Here is a 21,788-nt window from a genome sequence, read left to right on the forward strand (position 1 = left end):
CAGGGAGAGAAAAGGAAGGAGACGACGGCTAGGGTTTCTGATCTCCGGGACTTCTCTGCAGGGCTTCGCTTCTAAATTTGTGATGGAAGGCTAAGGGTGGAGGCTTGCTTTTATAGGGGAAGCAAGGAACCCTAGGGTTTTTAATCCAAATGGGCCGCAGAGCGGGCCTGTCCACAAAAAGTTTTTGGACTTGGGTTTTGGGGTGTTACAGGTAGTCTTGTTAAGAGTTGCAGAAGACAGTAGTTTAGTGACCATCACTTTCTTCGCTAGCTTCCACCGCTCACCGTAGGAAGAGAAACTAACGCCCTTGTAGCCATGACTTATGAGTTTGATCGAGTATGCCTCAGCTCTGTCTGCGAGAGCCTTGTCTTTTGCCCTAAGCACTTCTCGGGCAATCTCGCTTGAGGTTACGACGATGACATGGACGCCGGCAAAACGGAAGCAAGCTATCTCCGTTTCCATAGCTTCCATTACGCGGTGGATCCACTGATGAGCCGGCCGGTTCATGATCATTTGGAACAAGTTTCCAATGATCGGCCATCCCCCTGGGCCCGGAGGAAGTGGACCTTTTGATTTCTTGGATCTCAAGGAACGTATAGCTAAGGCCAGGACCAGCATAATGGAAAGCACAAGCGTGAAACTAGATGGATATGTCACATTCACATTCATGTTCATCTTCATATTATTATTTTTTCTTTTATATTGCGGGAGTGCCAAAGTCTAGAGCTGCTATATATAAAACCGCTCAAACATCCCAAGTTCCCAACCAATGGGTTAAAAACAAAATACAGATAATAATATTCTCTTTTTTTGGTCAAACAGATAATAATATTCTATACACACCATTTTATCAAGACCTAATTTAAAAAACTTCCCTCCCGGAACTCGTCATTTTTAAAGTTAGTTCTTGATGAAATGGTGTGTATTTCTATTATTATCTGTTTGACCAAAAAAAGGGAATATTATTATCTGTATTTTGTTTTTTACCCATTGGTTGGGAACTTGGGATGTCTGAGTGATTTTATGAGCTCCGGGTTAGGGGTTACCTTGTCAGTTAGTTGGTAACTTTGTATTATTTGGAAGTTATTGGGAATTTAATCGAATATACATCAGTAGATGACCAAAAAAGAATATTGTTATATGTATGATTTTTTTATTTCTAAATACTAATATATTTTAATTGTTTTTTTCATAAAGAGTAAGAATACATGCATCACTGAGAATGGCAGAAATGGGGATCAAAGTTGTTAATGAGAGGTTCATTGATTTTTACAATAACTAGATTCTTTCTCCGCGCTACGCGCGGATAATATATTTAAATTTGTTATATTTATCATTTTTATTTGTATGTGAATTTTTGTATATTAAACTATATATAACTAATTTTTAATTTTTTTTAAAATATTTTTAGTTCGAAGTAAGTATTTATATTATATGTAACACAGTTAACTAATACAATATGAAGCATCACGTCCGAGATTTTAGAGTTATATAAAAAAATATAATTATGTATAGAACATAAATTATCTTAGTTTAAAAGATCGGAATCTCATCTCGAATAGATTAACGAAAAAAAAAGTACTCCAATCTATACTATTAAAGCAAAATTCTTCTTATGATTATGCCCCTGACTTTTTAAAAAAAATTACAAAACATACCATTGTTTTTTTTTAAATACCTTTAATGATTTACATAAATTTAAAGCCCATTCGATAGGCCCAAATTGAACCATTGTTAACCCATTAGGCCCATTCTGTTTAAAATATATTTAGTGAAAATCATTAAAAATATTGTTTTATTTTTTATGCAGGGATTATACATTTAAGAGATAAACAAATATATTAATCTATTATGCCAATTTGTGTAAAATATCTATACTTAAAATTATAAAAAGCATGTTTTATTTTTAAAGTTGAGATTATACATTTAAGAACTAAACAAATTAATATATGTGATATATTTAAGAATTAAACAAACAACGGATTTGAAGTCCAATATGTGTAAACACAATTTTACTAATAACAAATAAATTACAATACAATTTATAAAAATAAAACCATATTAGATAATAAACTATTCAAACACATACTTCCACTAATTAGAATTACAATTTATAAAAATAAAACCATATTAGAAAATAGACTATTGAAACACATCCTCATCTAATTAGAAATAATATTAAAATTGAAAAATGACATTTTAATAGGTAAAATACCCGCCATTTGAAATAGCGGGTCAGTATCTAGTAACCTACTTAAAATATAAAGAGTTATTCTTGGGTTCACTCCCTACATTGGTTATTTAGATATTTTTAGGGTCATATACATCAGAACCGAATTCATCCAGACTCAAAATGATTCAAATCAAAACCTACACATAAATTTATAATATTCAAGAAAGGAGTAATTTTAAAACAAAAAAAAACGATACCCGAAAGGAACAACTCGTACCTAAGTGGATATCTAGTGTTCATGTCTAACTGATTTTATAAACTAATAAAAAAACATTTTCTATGTGTTTTGCTAAATTAAGTGAAATAGAAAGAGTTTTTTTTTATTTAGTAAGACAATTATATTGAGTGAAAAATTAAGTTACATTAAATGTAATTTATTTTTATTATTTTGATTTAAGTTATGATTTTCTTCACAAAACATATCTTTGAATTATATTTTTGGCTACATAATTTTCCTCCGACTGAAATTAAAAAAAAATGTTTTAGTAAAACAAACTAAACAAAAACGTTTAACCTTATGCAAAACTCAGTTATTTTACTTTTTTTTTTAATTTTATAATTAGCACAAAAGTAATATTGATTAACCTAAATAAAAATCTGCACTATTATTATTATGGTAATATAATTAATAATGTGAAATATTGTTAAGGTAATATAATTAATAAATTTGTTAATATGTGTGAAATATGGAAATACAATTAATGTAATACTATTATCCTCGTTTCCAAACAATTTTTGAATTATATTACTATTCATGTTTCCAAACAGTACTAAAGTACACTTCAGTTTTAATAATATAGACTAGGATAAGACCCGCGCCTTGCGCGGAATTAAGTTATTGTTTTTATTATATTTTGGAGAATGAAACAATAGTTTGGCTTCATTTGGATTAATCCGGATATCGGGTTGGTTTCGGTTTGGTTCGGTTTTTTCGGTATTTGGTTAGTAAAATATAACTACTATTCTATATCCATATTTACTTTGACTTTAGTCTTTCACATACTTTTGAAAGATTTCAACTAGACGACTAAATTGATCAGCCAATCTTGTTGCTTTAAATCATTAGTGTTTATATATATTATTTAGTTTGAATATTTATTAAATAAAAATTCATATGCGTTATATTTTATGATCATTTGTAACTTATTATAACAAAAAAATAATCTATTGATCACAAAATTTTCAGAGTGGGAATATTCAAATTTCTAATAATATATAGACGTTTTGAAAAATTCAAATATAACATATAAGAAAAAATATAAATGTTTTTATTATATATTTAATGTGATTTTTTAATATCTTTCAATAATATAAAATTAAAAAAAAAGAACTAAGATACCAAAATTGTTATCAAATATTTATTATTCATAATAATTAATTTTCATATATACGTTAATCATATTAGGTAATTTCGTAGCTTCTAATTAAGGAAAGTGCAAAAAAATTTTGGTAGATTATTTATCAATTCGATAGTTAGTTTAATAAAAAATATAATGTAAGTCAAGATGGACCAACCTATTTTTCTAAGAATAGTATATTTTATATAGTCATTTATTAAATGAGAATTTATAATGGGCAATTGTCAATAATAGCACATTTTGAAGTTTATGTCTCAAAAATAGCACTAGAAGGAGAAAGTCACAAAAATGACATTCATTAAAGGGTAAAATATTCATAATACCCTTGGTTTAAAATTAAATAAGCAAACAAAAATAAATAAAATAAAAATAAAAAAAATGAAAAAAAGAAATTCTTTTTTATAGTTTCAGATTATATGTTTTCAGATTCGAAATTTTTATAATTTTTTTTCCAAATTTTTTTTTTCAAATTTTTTTTTTTTTTTTCAAATTTTCTTTTTATAATTTAAAAATATTTTTTAAAACTGTTTTTAAAATTTTTATTTTTTATTTTAAAATTTATTTTTTATAAAATTTTAAACCCTAATTCCAAAACCCCACCCCTTAACTCTAAACCCCAAGGTTTATATTAATTAACCCAAGGGGTATAAGTGTATATTACCTCTTTAATGAAACCTATTTTTGTGACTTTTAGCCTTGAGTGCTACTTTGGGAACAAAAACTTGGTTTAGTGTTATTTTAGTCTTTTTCTCATTTATAATCATACAGTTCTATGATCATTCATATCATTTTATAACTGAATATTTAAATCATCGATAACAAAATTTTCAATGTGAAATTTTTAATAAGTTTATAATTTATAAATGTTTTTGAAAATTCATTGAAAGTCTTAATATTAAAATATTTATGTAATCTTATGGTATATAGTATAATCTATATATATATATATAAATATATATGTTTTATTATTAAATGATATTTTTTACTCATATGGTTTTAAAATAATGTGTATCTTCTTATAATATTAAATAAAAGTTCATATTAATACAATTTTATGATCATTTGTAATTTATTATGACAAAAAAAAATCTATTGATCAAAAAATTTTCAGAGTGGGGATCTTCAAATTTCTAATAATTTATAGACGTTTTGAAAAATTCAAAATATAACATATAAGAAAAATATAAATGTTTTTATTATATATTAATGTGATTTTTAAATATATTTTAATAATATAAAATTAAAAAAAAGAACTAAGATACAAAAATTGTTATCAAATATTTATTATTCATTATAATTAATTTTCACATATACGTTAATCATATTAGGTAATTTCGTAGCTTTTATTTAAGGAAAGTGCAAAACATTTTTTGGTACGTTATTTATCAATTCGATAGTTAGTTTAATAAAAAGTGTAATATAAGTTAAGATTGACCAACTTATTTTTCTAGGAATAGTATATTTTGTATAGTTATTTATTAAATAAGAATTTATAATCATACGGTTCTATGATCGTTCATATCGTTTTATAACAAAATATTTAAATCATCAAAATTTTCAATCTGAAATTTTTAATTAGTTTATAATTTATAAATGTTCTTGAAAATTCATTGAAAGTTTTAATATTAAAATATTTATGTAATCTTATGGCATATAGTGTTTATATATATATATATATATTTATTTATATTTATTTTATTATTAAATAATATTTTTTACTCATATGGTTTTAAAATCATGTGTATCTTCTTATAATAAAAATGTTAAACCATTGATCATTAATTTTTAACATAATAATTTTAATTGTTTTAGTCATTTATTGTCGTTTTTAAAAATTCAAAATATAACATATACGAAAAAATCTAAATTTTATTTTTATAGCTAATTTGATTGTTTAATTTATTTTAATAATATAAAATTAAACAAAAAATGATGGAGGAGATATAAATTGTTATCAAATCTTTATTATTAAACTCATTAATTGTCATATATATATTAGTCATTTATGGTAATTCCGTAGGTTTTATTTAAGGAAAGAAAATATCATATCATATCATTATATCATATAGTTTGACCAACTTATGTATCTAACAACATATAAAAATCGAATGTGGACCTACTTATTTTTCAATTGAATGTAATTGACTACCTAATTGAGTGACACCTATGCATTGGGGCCTCTTTTAATTAATACAAAATTGAGGTTACATCTTTTCAAATGTTCCTCAATTAATATATAAGGGATATGATAATAACTTCCATAATCATGGCATAAGTACCCAATTAATAGTAAAATATAAGCTAAAATAGATAATTTTTATATATATTTATATTTTAAACCCAACAAAGCATTTGACTGAAATAAATAATATATAATGATCAAATCTTAGGGGTTTCTATGTTTTTTCGTACTCAGTATATATTATGTGTTGAACTTGAAAAAATGACTAAAAATTAATAAGTTGTTAAATTCTCACCAAAATTTTGTGATTAATGTTTAGATATTTATAATATAATACAAAAGAATACAAAATTATTATATTAAACTAAATAATTACTTAAAATTTGATCTAAATAGATGCATTGTATTTTTAATATCAATTGTTAATTAGTAAACAATCACCTTTTTCAAGATTTTTATCTATATAAAATAACCCTTCTTTATAATAATATATTTTGTATTTTTCATATTATCTGTGCATAGTTGATACATCATATTTTCTGAGACTTAAAATCTTAAATTTTGTGGTGTATTGATATGAGTGAACTATTAATAAAACCACTAAACTAAATGAACTTCTAAAAATATATAATTTTTTTTAATGATAAAAAAGAATGTCTTTTTGTTTATTTTTCAAAATTGAGAATGATAAACTGATTTCAAGACAGTCACCGGCCTAATGAGCTATGATTAAATAATTACTGTGATATTTCTTGGTTTGTCAACATTACTGTAAAAAATTCTACACATATTAACAAAAGACAGCAAAAATGTCATTTTTCCATGGGAATATAAAGCTTTGCCAAAGTTGTGTAGTCCCAAAGTGATCTCCTCAAACCGTCCATGCTTCTCTCCACACATGTTTGTACAACACTGCCTCACGTTGAAGTCTATAGCTGACTGGTTCGAGGCGCAGTTGCAAAAACTGCTCTCAAACCCTAGGCCTGATCTCCAATCAGGAACCAGAGAAGCAATCTCTCCATCGATCATGTTAGCTATCTTTGTCACATCACGGTCGTCCATCTCCAGCTCTTCCACCATCTCTCTTGCAACGCTAATTGCCGTGTCGCTTTCTATGTCAAACGGGAAGTATATGTTCCTCACAAGCCCTGCAATGAGAGAAAACTATTTATGGTCTGAAACATGGAACTTTAACCAAAAAAAAGGTTGTCTGGTCACAAACCTTCCTTGTGCCCACAATAACACTTCGTGCATCACCACCATGTCCAACAATTCAAACCTGTTTGTGAATGGAAGAAGACATTCAATAAAGAAGATGACCAAGGTGAGAACTGAGTAAAAAAATTAGCAGCAGCTACACCATGCCTAGTATTCAAAAAATAAGAAAATAGCTTCTGTGGTAAATACCATGCCTAGTGGTAAATACATATGTTTACAATATCAAATTTTTACCTTCTAACATAGCATAGACTTCATTATTACTCTCCATGTTGTTTCTTGTCTGCTCTGCTGCCAATAAAAACAGTTTCTCTCTAATGGCGGCACCGACGTAGCGCGACCGACGCTTCTCTCTCTCTTCACCTGGTCATTCAGACAAAACTTGCAAGCCATATAAAAGCAACAAACATGACACAAACTTCTTTTTAACGCTAACGGCAATAAGTAAATGACGAAGACAAAGCCCTCAAGCAGATAATAGAAAAGTAATTACCTCTGTATTTTTTGTACTCTAAATCAACATAAGGTCAAAGAGAACACCAGGAATTCTTGAACACTTGCAAAAACCAAGAGACATCAATTACCCAATCATATACTCTCGCTCAGGAAAAATGTGAGTAATATGTTTAATCGCAAGGACTGATCCCATCACCTTGAACCAAAAAACAGAACTTTTACATCATCAGGGTTCTAGTAAACAACAATCCAAACCAAAGAAACAGTTGCAATGTGAACAAAATCATCTAATCATCACCTGAAATTTTGTAGTAGCTTGAGAATCTCCGATGAACTGTCCTTGCCTGAGATAAAATCAAACCAGGAAAAAGTTTAAAACTTCTTTACTCATATTCCCACAAGAAATTGATAATACAAAAAAAGAAGAAGAAAAAAACTGTTAACTTGTCTTTTTAGTGTTAGCTTCGGAAGTATCAGTTTTGACTGTTAAGGTGTCGTATTACTCATTCTCCATCACCATACCTTCCTTGTGAAAAACCAAAAACACAAATTAATCAAGACTGAAGCTTGTTAAAATATTAGATCACACCAATTATATAAGAAAGAACACGGGTGGAGGTTATATTATCAATGTGTTCCCATTTCGTTTGTGACGGAAAAAGGAATTATCAGAAAAAATATCTTATTAAGAAAGCAAGAATCAAGGATCCCCAATCAGAAAAAAAAAGCAGAGTCGACGTGAGATGATCATGCATGGAGCTTACTGGTCATGTGGATTATTAAGAAATCACTTAAATAAGCCAATAAGATGAAACATCAGTGGAGATTTGAATTATGACGCTGAAAAGAAACTATCGAATCCACTGGAAACTCCAGAAGGCAAAGCGGCCACATGATTGCAATTTACAAAGTCCGACCTAAGTGAGTTTCTGAAGGCATAACCTTGCTTCTCGATTACAGATCTCGCCTCTTGAATCTCTATCAACTGCTTGTTCTGAACCTTCTTTAGGTTCTCAAGAAGCTTCGTTTTGGCTCTGAAGTCTCCTCTGAGCTTCTCGTTCGCGGCTTTGACTTCGTCTAGCTCTTCGTACACCTTCTCCATCGTTTAAGCTAATAACACTTTCACTGTAACCACCTACAAAAGCAAATGAACAACAAATTGAGCAAATCGAGATCTAAACCCTAACCAATCTAAACGGAATCGAAATCATAAAGAAGGAATTGATGGATAGAGATGTAGTGGAGTTCTGGATCGGGAGAACTGAAACGATGGTGAAGAAAGGTGAAGACGAAGAGCGAGAAGCGTAGAGCCTCGTGTTATCCAATGGATTAATGAAATGTTCTTATTGGCCAAATATAATTGATGATGTGGACATGCTAGAATCCCTTTATATTTGGCTTTGAGTATAGGACGGCAACTATCTAATTTTCGGGGAAAAAATTAGTGTTAGAAGTACTAATGATCAAATACGGTTTCACTTCATTTATAAGTATGACAAATACGGTTTCGACTGCAGGAGCGACTGTAAAGCTTGCATGCAACAACACAAAGACAGGTATAACGATGGAGACAAAGGCGGTCAAAAGCGGATACTTCTTCATGTTAGCTCCGAATAAACTCACAACCTACGCTTTCCACACGTGCCGGGCTTGGCCCACGAACCCCGGTCCCGCGGCTGGTACGGTGACAAGCACCGTCCCTTCTAAATCAATCAACATAGCTGAACCGACTACGTTTTATACTCTGTTGGTCCCTTCGCGTTTGAACGGGCATGTACTCGTTGAAGTCTCGACTTTCTTCTTTATGTGTGTGCTTGCTAGTTACTTATGACTCATTGACTATCAGTAAGGCTTTAAAAGTTTATCTTGTCGTTTTTGCTTTTTTAGTATGTTCATGTTTAAAACTTGTCTCAGTAGACATTTTGAGATGGTTAGTGTGTTTGATTTCGTATCCTCAGTCGCTGAATTCCTCGATGAAAGAAGAGACAATATCATGAATGTTGAACCTGCTGCTCTCTTGATGGTATGGTAAATACCGCAGTATCCACAAATCACTAACTCTTTAGTTGAATTCTTACTCATCTTATGGACACTTATGATGTTATATTTGTTGGATCTCAAATTATCCGTCCAGATACGATCATGAGAGGGTGTGTCATCAGCATTTAGAGAGATCGAGGGAAGAAAAGTAGTTCGATCGCTGGATATACTCCTATTAAATCATGCGATTGCACTAGATCTAAAGAAGAAGATAGCGAACTTTTTATCATGTCATAAGGTCATCTACTGATTTGTAGCCTTGTAGGCAGGCTTGACAGTTGACACTATTGACATCCCTCATGACCTCTTTTTGGAGATGATGGTAAATGTATGCACAATTGCACATAGCTAGTGGTTTTTGAATTTGAATATTCTATTTGAGTGTATAAACTAGAGTGTTGTTTTTGTGATTTCTCAACGGCTGGGTTGATGATAAAGATGTACTAGTAATATATAACACAGCAATATATAAAAATCAATAATTCATTTATGAAAAATATAATAGAGCTACAATATCATTAAGCGAAAACATTTTTAAATGGAAGGATAAACGATAAATTTTGCAGAGTCGCAGCATCGATCTGCTATTTAATCAATAAAATAACAAAAAAGACAGCTAATTTAACTGGTAACAAGATACTAATAGTTATGCTGGATCGCTCCCAAACCGTTTGATGAGTTTTGGGGCGCAAACCCAGCAAGCTACAATAGCTGAAATGATGAAGAGCGCCACAAAGACGATGGTTAGGATGAAACCTGTTTCCATTTTTTCTTGATCAAACAACCAAGCCTTTGGGTCTTTCTAATTTTTCTCCTCTTCTTCTTTTACCTACTAGTCAATTGCGCTCATATATTTATACTGTATTGTCCACACTGAGATTACATTTCTGTGGGTAAGTTAGATAATTTTGGAAATTTTAGAGTTTCTCATTAATGAGCATTAACTAGTGAAAATTGGAAATGCTTACATTTATTGTATTTTAGTAATTGTCACGCATATATCACTAGATTCTTTCTTTTTTTTGTTTGTAACTTTATATCACTAGATTCTTTCTTAAACATTCAAAGAAAACATAAAGTTGTGATATTTACATATAGTAAAAATGTCTCTTTTTGTAACATACATTAGAACCTCTATAAATTAATAATGTTGAAACTTTGAAATTTTCTTAATTTACAAAAAATTTCTTATTTAGATTTTTTTATTTTAAGATATATTTATTTTAAGATAAGAAAAATATTTGATTTTATTGTATATACATTAATTGTTATTTTTTAAGAAATTTGACATTTATATTAATTTTATTATATTATTTGGTGAATATAATATATATTGCATAGAACTTAAATGTGGTTTTAGATACAATACTACTAAATCTTATCAAAAATATATTAAGTGTTAAAAAATATAAAGAAAAATTTATTATAAATATAAAACAAATAATATAATAATAGGTGCTTACTTATATAAATTATGTATACATATAAATTATTAATTTATAATTTTAGTGGAACCATATATTTACATATATAGATTTTTTTTTAAATTATTATCTTATTATTTGTTTTAAATTTTGAATCGAAACAAATTAGGACTAGCAAAATTTATTAACATAAAAATTATTATTTTATACAATATTAATTTATAGAGGTTTTACTGATAATGTAACTCATTATTTCATTTTCCCCAATATTTGTTTCTCATATGCTCACGTAATTCCTTTTGTAACTTTTAAGTTCAAAAGCAATAATTTCTCTTAATTTTTTGAGTTTTTTTTTTTTTTTTGCTAAAGTTATTATGGTGTATCTTTTTGTATTGACAAGATAATAAATTTATGGTAACATTCTACCGTCTCTACACGTTCACACTAACACATTGCAAGTGTGTTCTTGCCAGAAGACAAACCACACACATGAGTTGATAGAACCACATATGGTTATTTTTTGTGACCGAGACTGTCAAAGAGAGATACTCTAATAAACTCTTCACCAATCGATACCGAGACTGTCAAAGAGAGATACCAAGAGACAAGTCACACACATGAGTTGATAGAACCACATATGGTTATTTTTTTAGCATAAGACTTGGATGCTGGATCCTTTATATAGTTATCACCTCTGCAGCAATCATCAGCATATATAAACTGGATCGGGTGATCAGGATAACATTTGGAATGTGTACTATACAAAAATAAACAAAACACTTACTTGAAAGCTATAATTTGTTGAAAGAGAACCCTAACCATGTCAAGACCACGCTTAACCCTCAAAAGGTTTCTAGTATGACTACCAGCTTTCCTTGCACAGTTTGTCTTAATATCTTTCTCCACCATACTTAAACTCGGTCGAGGCTAGTCAGAGATCAACCTCAATACTTAGCTTCTTGATGTTTCTTTCTTGGTGCTACGCAGTGATGTATATGGACTGTAGCGAAACTTATGTTTTCAACTTTGTCCAGCTTTCAAAATTGCATCACAAATATAAAAGGGTATCATTCAGTCATATTCTGCTTTTGAAATTTTCAGAATCCCATTTAGGAGGAGTCGAAGGAAAGTAACTACTCTAATTATCAAAGACGAAATCAAGAACACAGCAAAGTTAAATTTTCTTTGCAGAACAAAATTAAGTTTTAAGGCATCAAAGAGTAACAATTTTGGTTAAGGTAAGAACATGTTTCTCTTCAACTTGATGATGATGACTATAGCTTGACCTGAACTTAATCTACATCTCGACATTGTCCCAGTCAAACGAGTTTCCTTCCAAATTGTAACCTGGTTGTTGCATTCTGTTCCTCGCCAATCTGCTCATCACCGCAAGCCCTGAAAGTTGTAGACAGCAAGAGTTAAAGATAAGAGCAAGAATTGACTACAGAATCATATCTTCAGGTAAGCATTTTGTAGATTATTTACCTTCTACCATTCTATAGAGTGATGACAACCAACCGTCTCTAGATATATTATGTCCCTCAAGCGACTCTGCAATCTCCTTGTCATGCTTCCCTTCCAGAACATTGCGCAAAGTCACAACCGCATCTTTCGTTCTCTTCAAGATACTCCCATCATCTTCTATCTCAAGGATTTGAAGATCGTTGTGCGATGATGTAAGACTCACACCTAGCGCAAACTGAGCAGCTGCAGCCCAGCGAGTAGAAGCTAGCCATTTCCTTTGTCCTTGCAAAGGTTGTTGCGAGTCATCACCATCTCTCTCACGCTTGTTCTCAAGTACTAAACTACGCAAATACTCTGCATTTGCAGCTCCTGTGCTTTGAACCATCTTAGAGAACGAGCTTCTTTCGTTTGATAGAAGGTTCTCCGGTGTACTGAACTCTTGAACTCTTCCGGAATCAAGGACGAGGATTTTGTCACAGTCGATGATGGTGTTGAGACGGTGAGCGATGATGAGCATGGTGCATGACTTGAACTCCTCTCGGATAGTCTTTTGGATGAGAGCATCAGTTCTAACATCAACAGCAGCAGTTGCTTCATCAAGGACCAGTATCTTGGATCTCCGCAACAATGCACGTGAGAGACTCAACAACTGCCTCTGTCCCACACTGAAGTTCTCTCCTGCCTCAGAGACCTGAACAGGAACACAACACCAAAGATTGAAGATCAATAATCACCACTTAAAAGAAGATAACAAATAAAACCACACATGGGTTGTGGTCTAGTGGTAAGCAGACTTTGGAAAAAAATAATTAATCCGGACACTAAACATGTGTGACCACACGGATATGGGGCCATGCTTTGGCCTCATTTGAATATCCAGACTACACTTCCTCTTGGAGATTAGTCTGGGTCTTTCCATAGCTCCGGGATATCTCAAGTTAATAAAAACAAAATAATCTCAAGCTACAAGTGGTTAGTTGAGTACCTCAGCATCAAGACCAAGAGGATTTCTCCTAATGGTATCCTTCAAGTGAGCCCTCTCCAGAGACTCCCACAGATCAGCATCATTGTGTTCACCAAACGGATCAAGATTAAACCTCACAGTTCCAGAGAAAAGAACCGGTGACTGTGGAATGATCCCAAGCACTTTACGCAAGTCCATAAGTCCAAACTTGCCAATGTCACACTCATCGATTAATATCCTCCCTTTCTCCAGCTCCACGATTCTAAACAAAGCATTCAACAAGCTTGACTTCCCAGCTCCCGTCCTTCCAACAATCCCAACCTTATCCGTCGGATGAATAAAGAAAGAAACACCATGAAGCACAGGTGGTAGCTGAGGCCTGTAACGTAGAACAGCATCCTCAAACTTTATGCTCCCAGCTGATGGCCATCCAGGAGGTGGACGGTTGCTCTCAATAACAAGCGGAGCCTCTGATGGTATCTCTATATAGTTGCCAACACGCTCTACTGCGTTCAGACTGTTCTCAGCCAAACTCGCGAGTCTAAGAACACCTGTTAGCAAGCTAGTGATGTTTAACGCGTAGCTGAGTAGCAAACCCATTGTAGATGCAAATGCTTGTTGGTTCTCAGCTTTCCCGTTCTGCATGACGGCGAAGGACGCTGTCAGCCAAATCATGAGACCACCGAGTGTCTCTAAACGGATCCCGAGCCAACGGTTGGCACTCATGTTGACGAGAGTGAATCTGATGTTGTTATCCATTGATCTTCCGTTGATCTCAGCCATCCGATCATATGCTTTGTAGGCACGGATGGTTGATAAGCCGTTCAACGCCTCTCCAAACTGTGCATAAACGGGAGATCTTGTGATCGAGTCCATACGCTTAACCTCACGAGCTGTGTTCTGCAATGTAGAAGATTGATTTAACACAAGATCTCTTTAAATGCTGCGGTTAGGAGGTGCAGTTATTACCTGGTAATAGAGATAAGCTCCATAAAACAAGACAAGGAGGGGCATGATGGCCCATAAGGACAAAGTGCTGACAATGCCAATCAAGACAACAGTTGAAAGAAGCTGTGAGACTTGACCCATAAACATGTTTACAAAGACGGCAACAGTTCGATCAATATCACCAAGATCTTTTGCGAACCGGTTGATTATCCGTCCTAATGGATTGGTGTGGAAGAAGGACATTGGGGCTCTTAGTATGGAATGAAGCATATTGTCGTGTAGCCTCTTAGCTGCATAAAGACTGGACATAATCAACCAATATGAATTGGTCAATGTCACCAAAACCTGAAAGCAACAAAGAAACAGACTCAGCACAACATTCATGATCTTTATTAGCTGGTCAGGTTTCATCAAGCACATACCTGTCCAAATGAGAGAAGAGCATAAATGAGATTGTAGAAAATGGGTCCATGACTCTTTGGAGTTCCTGCATCAGTCCATTCACTCAACCACGTGCTGCTGGTAACCCGGAATACTTCTGTCAAGACGTAGCATAAAAGGAGCATCATCACTACCCATGCTCCTCCAAGTGCATCCTGGTACCTGAGAGCATGGTAAGACACCGCACAAGTCATTTTCATATCCTGCAAAGGTGCAGTTCAGCCAATAGACAAAAAGAATATGGTGTTCAAGTTACCTCTTCAGGACTCTCCAGCTCACTACTCCAGTTTCACGTTCTTCTTGCTTGATGAGAACAGATTTTCCTCCTTTGCTTTCTTCTTTGGCTTTCTTATCGTCAGCGCCATTCATCTGAAGAGTATTTGTGGTTCCGTTCGTTAATGGTGCTACGGCCGTTTGAACAGCCTCAGCTTCTCCGTTTTCTTCAGAATATTCTTCAACCTTCCCTGCATTTTCCATTAACCTCTGAAACAAAGGGCCGTTATTGGATAGCTCTTCATATGTTCCTTCCTCTTTCACTGTGCCTTCATGGACAAGTATGATTCTGTCCACTTGCGATAGGAAATGGAGCTGGTTTGTAACGAGAACTCTCGTTTTGTTCCCCAATTCTCTTTTTATGCATTTCTCAAAAACCTGAAACAGATTTTTTTTTTAAATCAGATTGACAGCATAAAAAGGACCAGTATTATCAGTAAATAACCAAAGAGTTGTTTACCTGTTGACCAACATGAGCATCAAGGGCACTTAAGGGGTCATCAAAGATGAATACATCTGAGTTTGAGTAAACGGCTCTAGCCATTGACACCCTCTGCTTCTGTCCTCCACTGATGTTAACACCTCTTTCACCAATCTCAGTGAGATCACCACCCTATCAATCAAGACAAAAAGGTTGGAACAAACTTAAAATAAGTAAGACAAATCCCTGTTATCAAGTACGCCTTAAAACTTACAGGCAGTAACTCTAGGTCATGCTTGAGCGCAGTCACATCAAGGACCCTTTCATATCTTTCACGGTCAAAAGGAGAACCAAACAATATATTGTCGCGTACCTAGAATATTTAAATAAGGACCTTAAAATCAAAAACTTAAGAAACAATCAACTAAGTGTATGAAGTAACTGAAGAGCATACTGTTGCATTAAAGATCCATGAAACTTGTGGAACATAAGCAACTGATCCTCTGAGAGTAACCATTGCATCAGATGTTGCAGGAAGTTCCCCAAGGATAGCAGATACCAAGGAGGTCTTTCCTTCTCCTGTACTACCAACAACAGCAACTAGGCTGCCAAGAGGCACATCCAAGTTAATATTTGACAACGTCGGCCTATCCCCCTGCAGATATATACACATATATGGTTAGCTCGAGTGTTCTACTTCTGACAAAGTGAAAGAATGAACATGGTACAAAGAATACACAAGCGGCACCTTAGCATCCCAAGAGAAAAATCCATTTCTTATTGAGATGGCTGGCTGTCCAGGTTCAATGGGAGGATTTGGTAAGAGAATTCTCTCTTCTGTCGCTAACACTTCCTCTAAACGTTTTAAGGATACATTAGCATTCACCACCTACAAGTAAAACACTAGTCAGCATTTTCATCGGCAAATAAATAATGAAAAACATGGCTGTGCACAAAAATATTCAAGAAATTACCTGAGTTATGATGTTGGGAAGCATGAATAGAGGGAAACGAAGCACAGCAAAGAGAGAGAGCGATGTAAACGCTCTTGCAGGGGTCAGGTCTCCTCCAAGCAATGTGAACACACCAAATGAAACAATAGTCACGAGAACAGGAATGCTGTTCAGTATGAACATATTCAACTGCAAAAAAAAAAAGGCAAGAGTGAGAAACAAACAACCATAAAGAGGAAATATATAAACAATCCAAAAGTTTGAAGAAAGCACAACATGATCATCAGTCACATATAATTTACTTGGATTTTTCCTTTACAGAAACATAATGTACATTATAAAGACGCAATAAAAAGAAAGGTAGTACAATGCTGAATCATACCGCTCCCAGGAGCTGTGATTTCCGGAACCAAGATAATTCATCATCACGTACAGTTTGGACCTTGGACTGAAAACTGTTTTCCCATGCATAACACCTGTAGCATATTTGGTTTAGTAAAAATTGCCTAAAGATTTGTAACACCATGCATCAACAACAACAAAAATTGGTTTTAGAGTGTCTTACTTTACTGTATCCATTGCAGCTAAAACCTCATTCATAAGACCAATTCGCTTGTCAGTACGCTGAAGACCTTCCTTAGTCAGATTCTGCATTTTGCTTATAATAATAGTCTGTTTCAAGAAAACAGAGAACTAGTTCAGGAGAGGGAGATGGAGAATTACTAACGTTTAGGAGTATAAGTGATCAAGTAAACAGTGGATAGCAAAATAACATAAAGATGAGGAAACATGAAGGTAGACTGACCTGTAAAGGGAACATAAGGACCAACAACAAAGCACCAATGAGCGAGGCAACGCCCAATTGCTGGTAGAGGAGAATCAGTGCTACAATGATTCGAAATGGAGCCGACCACATGGTATGAAGTGATTGGCAAATTTGCTGCAAACGGGAGGGAAAAACAATTAGTACAAAGTACACATGGTCAGTTAGATACATAATACTGATGGGGCACGCTACGCACCTGAAGAGATTCGGCATCAGTGGTCATTAAGTTGGTTATCTTTCCCGTTTGAAACTTTCTACGACCTTCATTAGTCAACCTCAACGATTTGCGGAATACAGCAGCAATCTAAGAAGGCAAAAAAAAAACATATATGGCTAGAGAACAAGGCCATGGTAGTAGATTCAAAGTGAAAGTGAAACTTAAAATATACCAGAGCAGATCTTAGTCGGTAACCAACACGCATGACATTCTGGAAATATTGAGCTTCACATAGCACCCCCAGTACCTGGAAAATGTATCCATCAACATCAATCACAAGCTGGGGCTTCTACTATGGGCCATGAATTAGCTAAATCCATGGAAAGAGAGAGAAGGATTTCATTTCATACCACTCCAACAAAGATGGAGAACGCATAGATGTAACCCATGTAAGCGGGCTCATCTTGTTGCATTGACTGCAAATAGTTTAACGAACAAAGTGAGATTAGAGATGAGATCGACCGTGATCCATGTGAAATGAAAAACATGGGAAAAGAACAAACCTTTAAGAGTTGATTCAGTAAAAGAGGCCCTACAAATTGTGAGCAATCATTCCCAATCTGTGAATATGAATGTAAATAAACATGTTAAATTACAATAACTAGGTAGACAAATAAATTAAGGATGCACTACTTCCTTCTATTTGTCACATTATGTAAATTTAAAGAACATCCTGAGGCATCAAGACTATCATGACCATTGGTACTTAAACCATGTCATACGAATAGAAGAGAGGAAAGACTCTGGACGAGCGAATCAAAAGAGAAAACGTGAAAGATGTAGAAGAAGATACCTTCCAAAATCCTCCCCACCAAAACCTTCACAATGCAAAGGAAAATAAAAACAAATTTACATCAGACATGTAGTTCAAAAATGAAATAGTGATAAGGCAATTTATGAACCAGGAAAAGGCATATCTAACCAAACTGCAGTAAAAAAATACTTAAAAGACTCTCAGTGGTAACAGTTACCTTCCTCCCAGACTACTGTTTAATGCTCTCAACAACCACGGTTTCGGCTTTTGTAGTTCCTTATCCCAGGATTGCTGGAAGCTAAAACGGATGCATAAAAAGATCAAGAACCATGTCACTCACATACATTTTTAGGAGATATATCAGTTTTCAAAGTACCTGGTGAACAGAGTTTCAGTCTGATCCCAAGTGTCCAGATGCCACACATCCGTCTCTGTGAGAGGCCTTTTAGATCCCAGAGTCATCAACGGATTAATCCATGAGAAGAAGATCTCTGTGGCATTTCAACAATTGTTTAATAATAGAGTGTGCAAGACGCTACCGTATGGTAAAAGGTTACTCAATAAGCATAGACTACACTATGCATTACAATCACAATCCAGTATTCACAGAACTGAAACAAGGCCAAAGAGGTGACTTACTGTCAAATATGTTTGCTTGCCTTTCCGGACATATTTGTTGTCCCTCAGAAAGCTCTTCATACTCATGATCATCCACAGTTTCACTCCCCAATGGCATGTAGCCAGGGTAAGGTTCCAAATTGGGAAGATGCACAAACAATAGAATTCCAAATAGGACCTGAAATAAAAACCAAAACTCACCATCTTAAGTTGTTATAAGAGATTAAAAAATTGTATATGAGTGTGCTTTAGGCATAGCACACAACAACTATTTATAAGGTTGTATGCTTTTAGGCAGTGTTTTGAAAACAGGACCAGTCTCGTTGAAGAAGTAGAGTCGTTTAAAACCCGGATTTGAGAAAAACCGGTGACCCATGTCAACTTTAAAACCCGGTTCTAAAAATCCGTTTATTACAATTTAGGTTTTAAACTCTAATAAGGAGTTTGGTGAGCTCACCTGAACTGCCACCTCGCTTATATAGAGATACAGTACATAACTGCAATGAAAAACAAAGCTTGAGTTCACCCTTCTAAACACAATGACTTGCATAAAACCAAATAACACCAAAAACCTCCTAACCTGGTATAGAACTCCTTGACTGAGAGAACAAGATTTAGCAAGACCATATCCCCCACAAGAGCATATACGACAGCAAACCTAACGTACCAACGGAGTTCATGGATGTAAATTTTAGTTTCCATACAAATCATGATCATCACAGACCCCCAAGTCAAAGCTTCAACCCCCAAACCAAACGCCTGCCAAAGAAACCACAACAAACATCAATATCTTTTACAGAACAAACCAAAAAGATAAAGAAGACGTTTAAAACAGAAAAGATCACCACCTCATAAGGAGGAAGCCCATCTCCATCCAAATCCAAAACAGAAACCCCCATGATCAACCTAAACAACGGCTCAGCAGTACCATAAGCCGCCAAAAGAGCCAACAAATAGCTATACAATCTCGACCTCATGCAGAACCTCTCCACTTTGTGGTCCTTCATGGTGCGCCATATACGGTACAGACACAGAACCAAGAGAGCCACATGAGAGATTACAAGGACAAAAGAGTCAGTAGCACAGGGCGTGTAAGCGCCAAACGCGTTATCAACTTGTTTCGTCCAAACGCCGTTAGGCGCCGGCTTGCAGTACCACTCCAACGCCTCCTCAAACCCCATTTCTTCTCTCCTCCTTCCTCAGATACAGAGCATCAACAAAAGCTTTCTCTACCTTGCAAAGAGATTCAAGAAGAAAGTTATAAGCTAACCAATCATACATGTACGTTTCTAGCATTCAATGAAAAGCAAATGGTCCCCCCGGTTGATAAATGAGTAGAAAACATTCGCGCGTAAAAAGGTGTGAGCTTTTGCATGTAATCAATTTCAGTGGACGCTGTATAATCATTTCAAAATGATACAACAGTTACAAAAGCAAAAACAGAGGAAGCTCCACGCGGCGAAAACGAATCTATATTATTATTTCTATCGCAGACAAGGATGAAGATGAGATCTTGTAAGAACAAATGAATATTAATTCACGAGGAAACTCAAAACTATTATGTAGAGTTAATCCCACTTTGTCGTGGGGGACAAAACAGAGGAGGAGAACAGAGAGAGATGAAAAGATGAAAGCTTTATTACCTGGAGATTTGGCAAATCACGAGGAAACGAAAAAGGGATCTTGTGTACTCACTCGTATGGCTTTGGGAGAAAGTGGGTTCTCTCTTTTTTTGATGGAAGGAGAATATTTGAGACAGAGAGAGAAGAGTGATACGTCACCGCTTACGATGCCAAAGATGCAGAATATATGGACGAAAGGGAAGCTCTCTCTCTCTCCTTTTTTCTAACTGGAAATAAGGCTTTTTAACAAACAAAAAACATTTGATAATATATACTACTTTTTACTTAATTTTATGTTATCATTTTCTCTGAGAACGTTTTCTACAAATACTGTATTTCAAAAATAGTATATGTTGACAGTATATGGCTCCTTTTATATCTAAGAGTATAAATAATGCATATATAATCTAGTAGCAACTGTAATCCAAACCAATAATGTAGCCAAAAATATAACCTATGGTTTAGATAAAATATTATATTATATGAGATTTTAGGAGCTATAAATACTTTTATAAATATTTAAAAAAATAGAGAGCTACAAAACTTAAATTACTGGAGTTAAATGTTTATTCGGCTAATGTTCCGAACCTATTACCTTTAAAAATATTATTTATTAAATTTTGAAATTGTGTATCTAATCTATTAATTTAGAATTCTATTTTTATCTACCATTAACAAGTCATAGTAGGACAATTTAAACAATGAGTTATTATGACATAGTTGATTATTTACATTAATAATAAATTTTATTTTATTTTTTAATTATAACAAAATCATTTGAGAAAAAATCTAACAAAATCTAATTTAAATTTAAATATGTTTTATAAAATAACATATTATTTAATTTCGTGATTAGTAATATAATATGTTATAAGTCAATGTTAAATAGAATTTTATTATAAAATAAAAAAAATAACTTATATATTTTTATTTTTATAAATTCTATAATTATATTCTGTATTATATAAAAACAAAACTGCTATATGAATTAAATATCAAAAAAATTATATTAAATAGGTAAATTAAGAAAGAAAAAATTAAAAAATTGTTTCATTTAATAAATTATCAATCATCATTAAAATGGGTTAAAATTTGTAAACTATATAATATTTTATACAAAAATAATTTTATTAACATAGCTTAAACTTTTATATCTACAACTATATATTATATTTTTATTTATTTTGAAACTCTCAATAATATATTGTTCAAATTTTTCATATACAAAAATATAATAGTATATAATAACCTTTAGTTCATATACTATTTAAAAATAGGGGAAATTACATGTTTACCACTTTCATGCTACCACTTTTCATTTTTACCACCACTACAAGGACATTTTCAAAAATATCTTCTTCATTAAGTGGCAAAAG

At 33.2% G+C, this 21,788-nt stretch overlaps 2 protein-coding genes and 1 long non-coding RNA gene across 5 annotated transcripts in view; 1 reads left to right on the top strand and 2 right to left on the bottom strand.

Moving 5' to 3' along the window:
- LOC117134085 overlaps positions 1-21,788 on the top strand; it is a 905,201-nt gene that overhangs the window by 1,318 nt on the left and 882,095 nt on the right. The window lies entirely within an intron of this gene.
- LOC103867427 lies at positions 6,418-10,810 on the bottom strand. Of its 2 annotated transcripts, none has more exons than XR_004458240.1 (5): positions 7,892-10,810; positions 7,746-7,791; positions 7,226-7,662; positions 6,996-7,052; positions 6,418-6,921 (listed from the first exon to the last, which is right to left on the bottom strand). It is a non-coding gene; the product is annotated as an uncharacterized LOC103867427 (long non-coding RNA). The 2 variants fall into 2 exon arrangements; XR_004458239.1 differs by having other exon boundaries at positions 7,226-7,643; positions 7,892-10,806.
- LOC103867430 (ABC transporter C family member 2) lies at positions 11,967-20,658 on the bottom strand. 2 transcript variants are annotated; one of them, XM_033291718.1, is made up of 26 exons: positions 20,432-20,658; positions 19,639-20,022; positions 19,371-19,549; positions 19,248-19,287; positions 18,812-18,968; positions 18,549-18,663; positions 18,390-18,470; positions 18,212-18,236; positions 17,922-17,978; positions 17,769-17,834; positions 17,591-17,665; positions 17,398-17,505; positions 17,181-17,315; positions 16,941-17,047; positions 16,758-16,851; positions 16,397-16,564; positions 16,171-16,311; positions 15,877-16,077; positions 15,697-15,795; positions 15,462-15,614; positions 14,985-15,379; positions 14,710-14,890; positions 14,309-14,632; positions 13,361-14,239; positions 12,397-13,066; positions 11,967-12,306 (listed from the first exon to the last, which is right to left on the bottom strand). In XM_033291718.1, the coding sequence occupies exons 2-26, from the start codon at positions 19,969-19,971 to the stop codon at positions 12,209-12,211; spliced, it is 4,881 nt and encodes a 1,626-aa protein (XP_033147609.1). In that variant the 5' UTR covers positions 19,972-20,022; positions 20,432-20,658; the 3' UTR covers positions 11,967-12,208. The 2 variants fall into 2 exon arrangements, with proteins under 2 accessions (XP_033147609.1, XP_009143751.1); XM_009145503.3 differs by having other exon boundaries at positions 19,639-20,019; positions 20,434-20,655.

This window comes from Brassica rapa, chromosome A05 (assembly GCF_000309985.2).
Source record: "Brassica rapa cultivar Chiifu-401-42 chromosome A05, CAAS_Brap_v3.01, whole genome shotgun sequence".
Lineage (NCBI taxonomy): Eukaryota > Viridiplantae > Streptophyta > Magnoliopsida > Brassicales > Brassicaceae > Brassica > Brassica rapa.

Bases quoted from the DNA above. Each gene is read 5' to 3' on its own strand.
- LOC103867430 (XM_033291718.1), bottom strand. From the start codon at position 19,971: ATGGGGTTTGAGGAGGCGTTGGAGTGGTACTGCAAGCCGGCGCCTAAC. The intron at 18,471-18,548 runs GTACTTTGAAAA...CATCCGTTTTAG, and splicing joins ACTGAAACTCTGTTCACCAG to CTTCCAGCAATCCTGGGATA. The intron at 17,506-17,590 runs GTATATTTTAAG...TTGCCTTCTTAG, and splicing joins ACCGACTAAGATCTGCTCTG to ATTGCTGCTGTATTCCGCAA.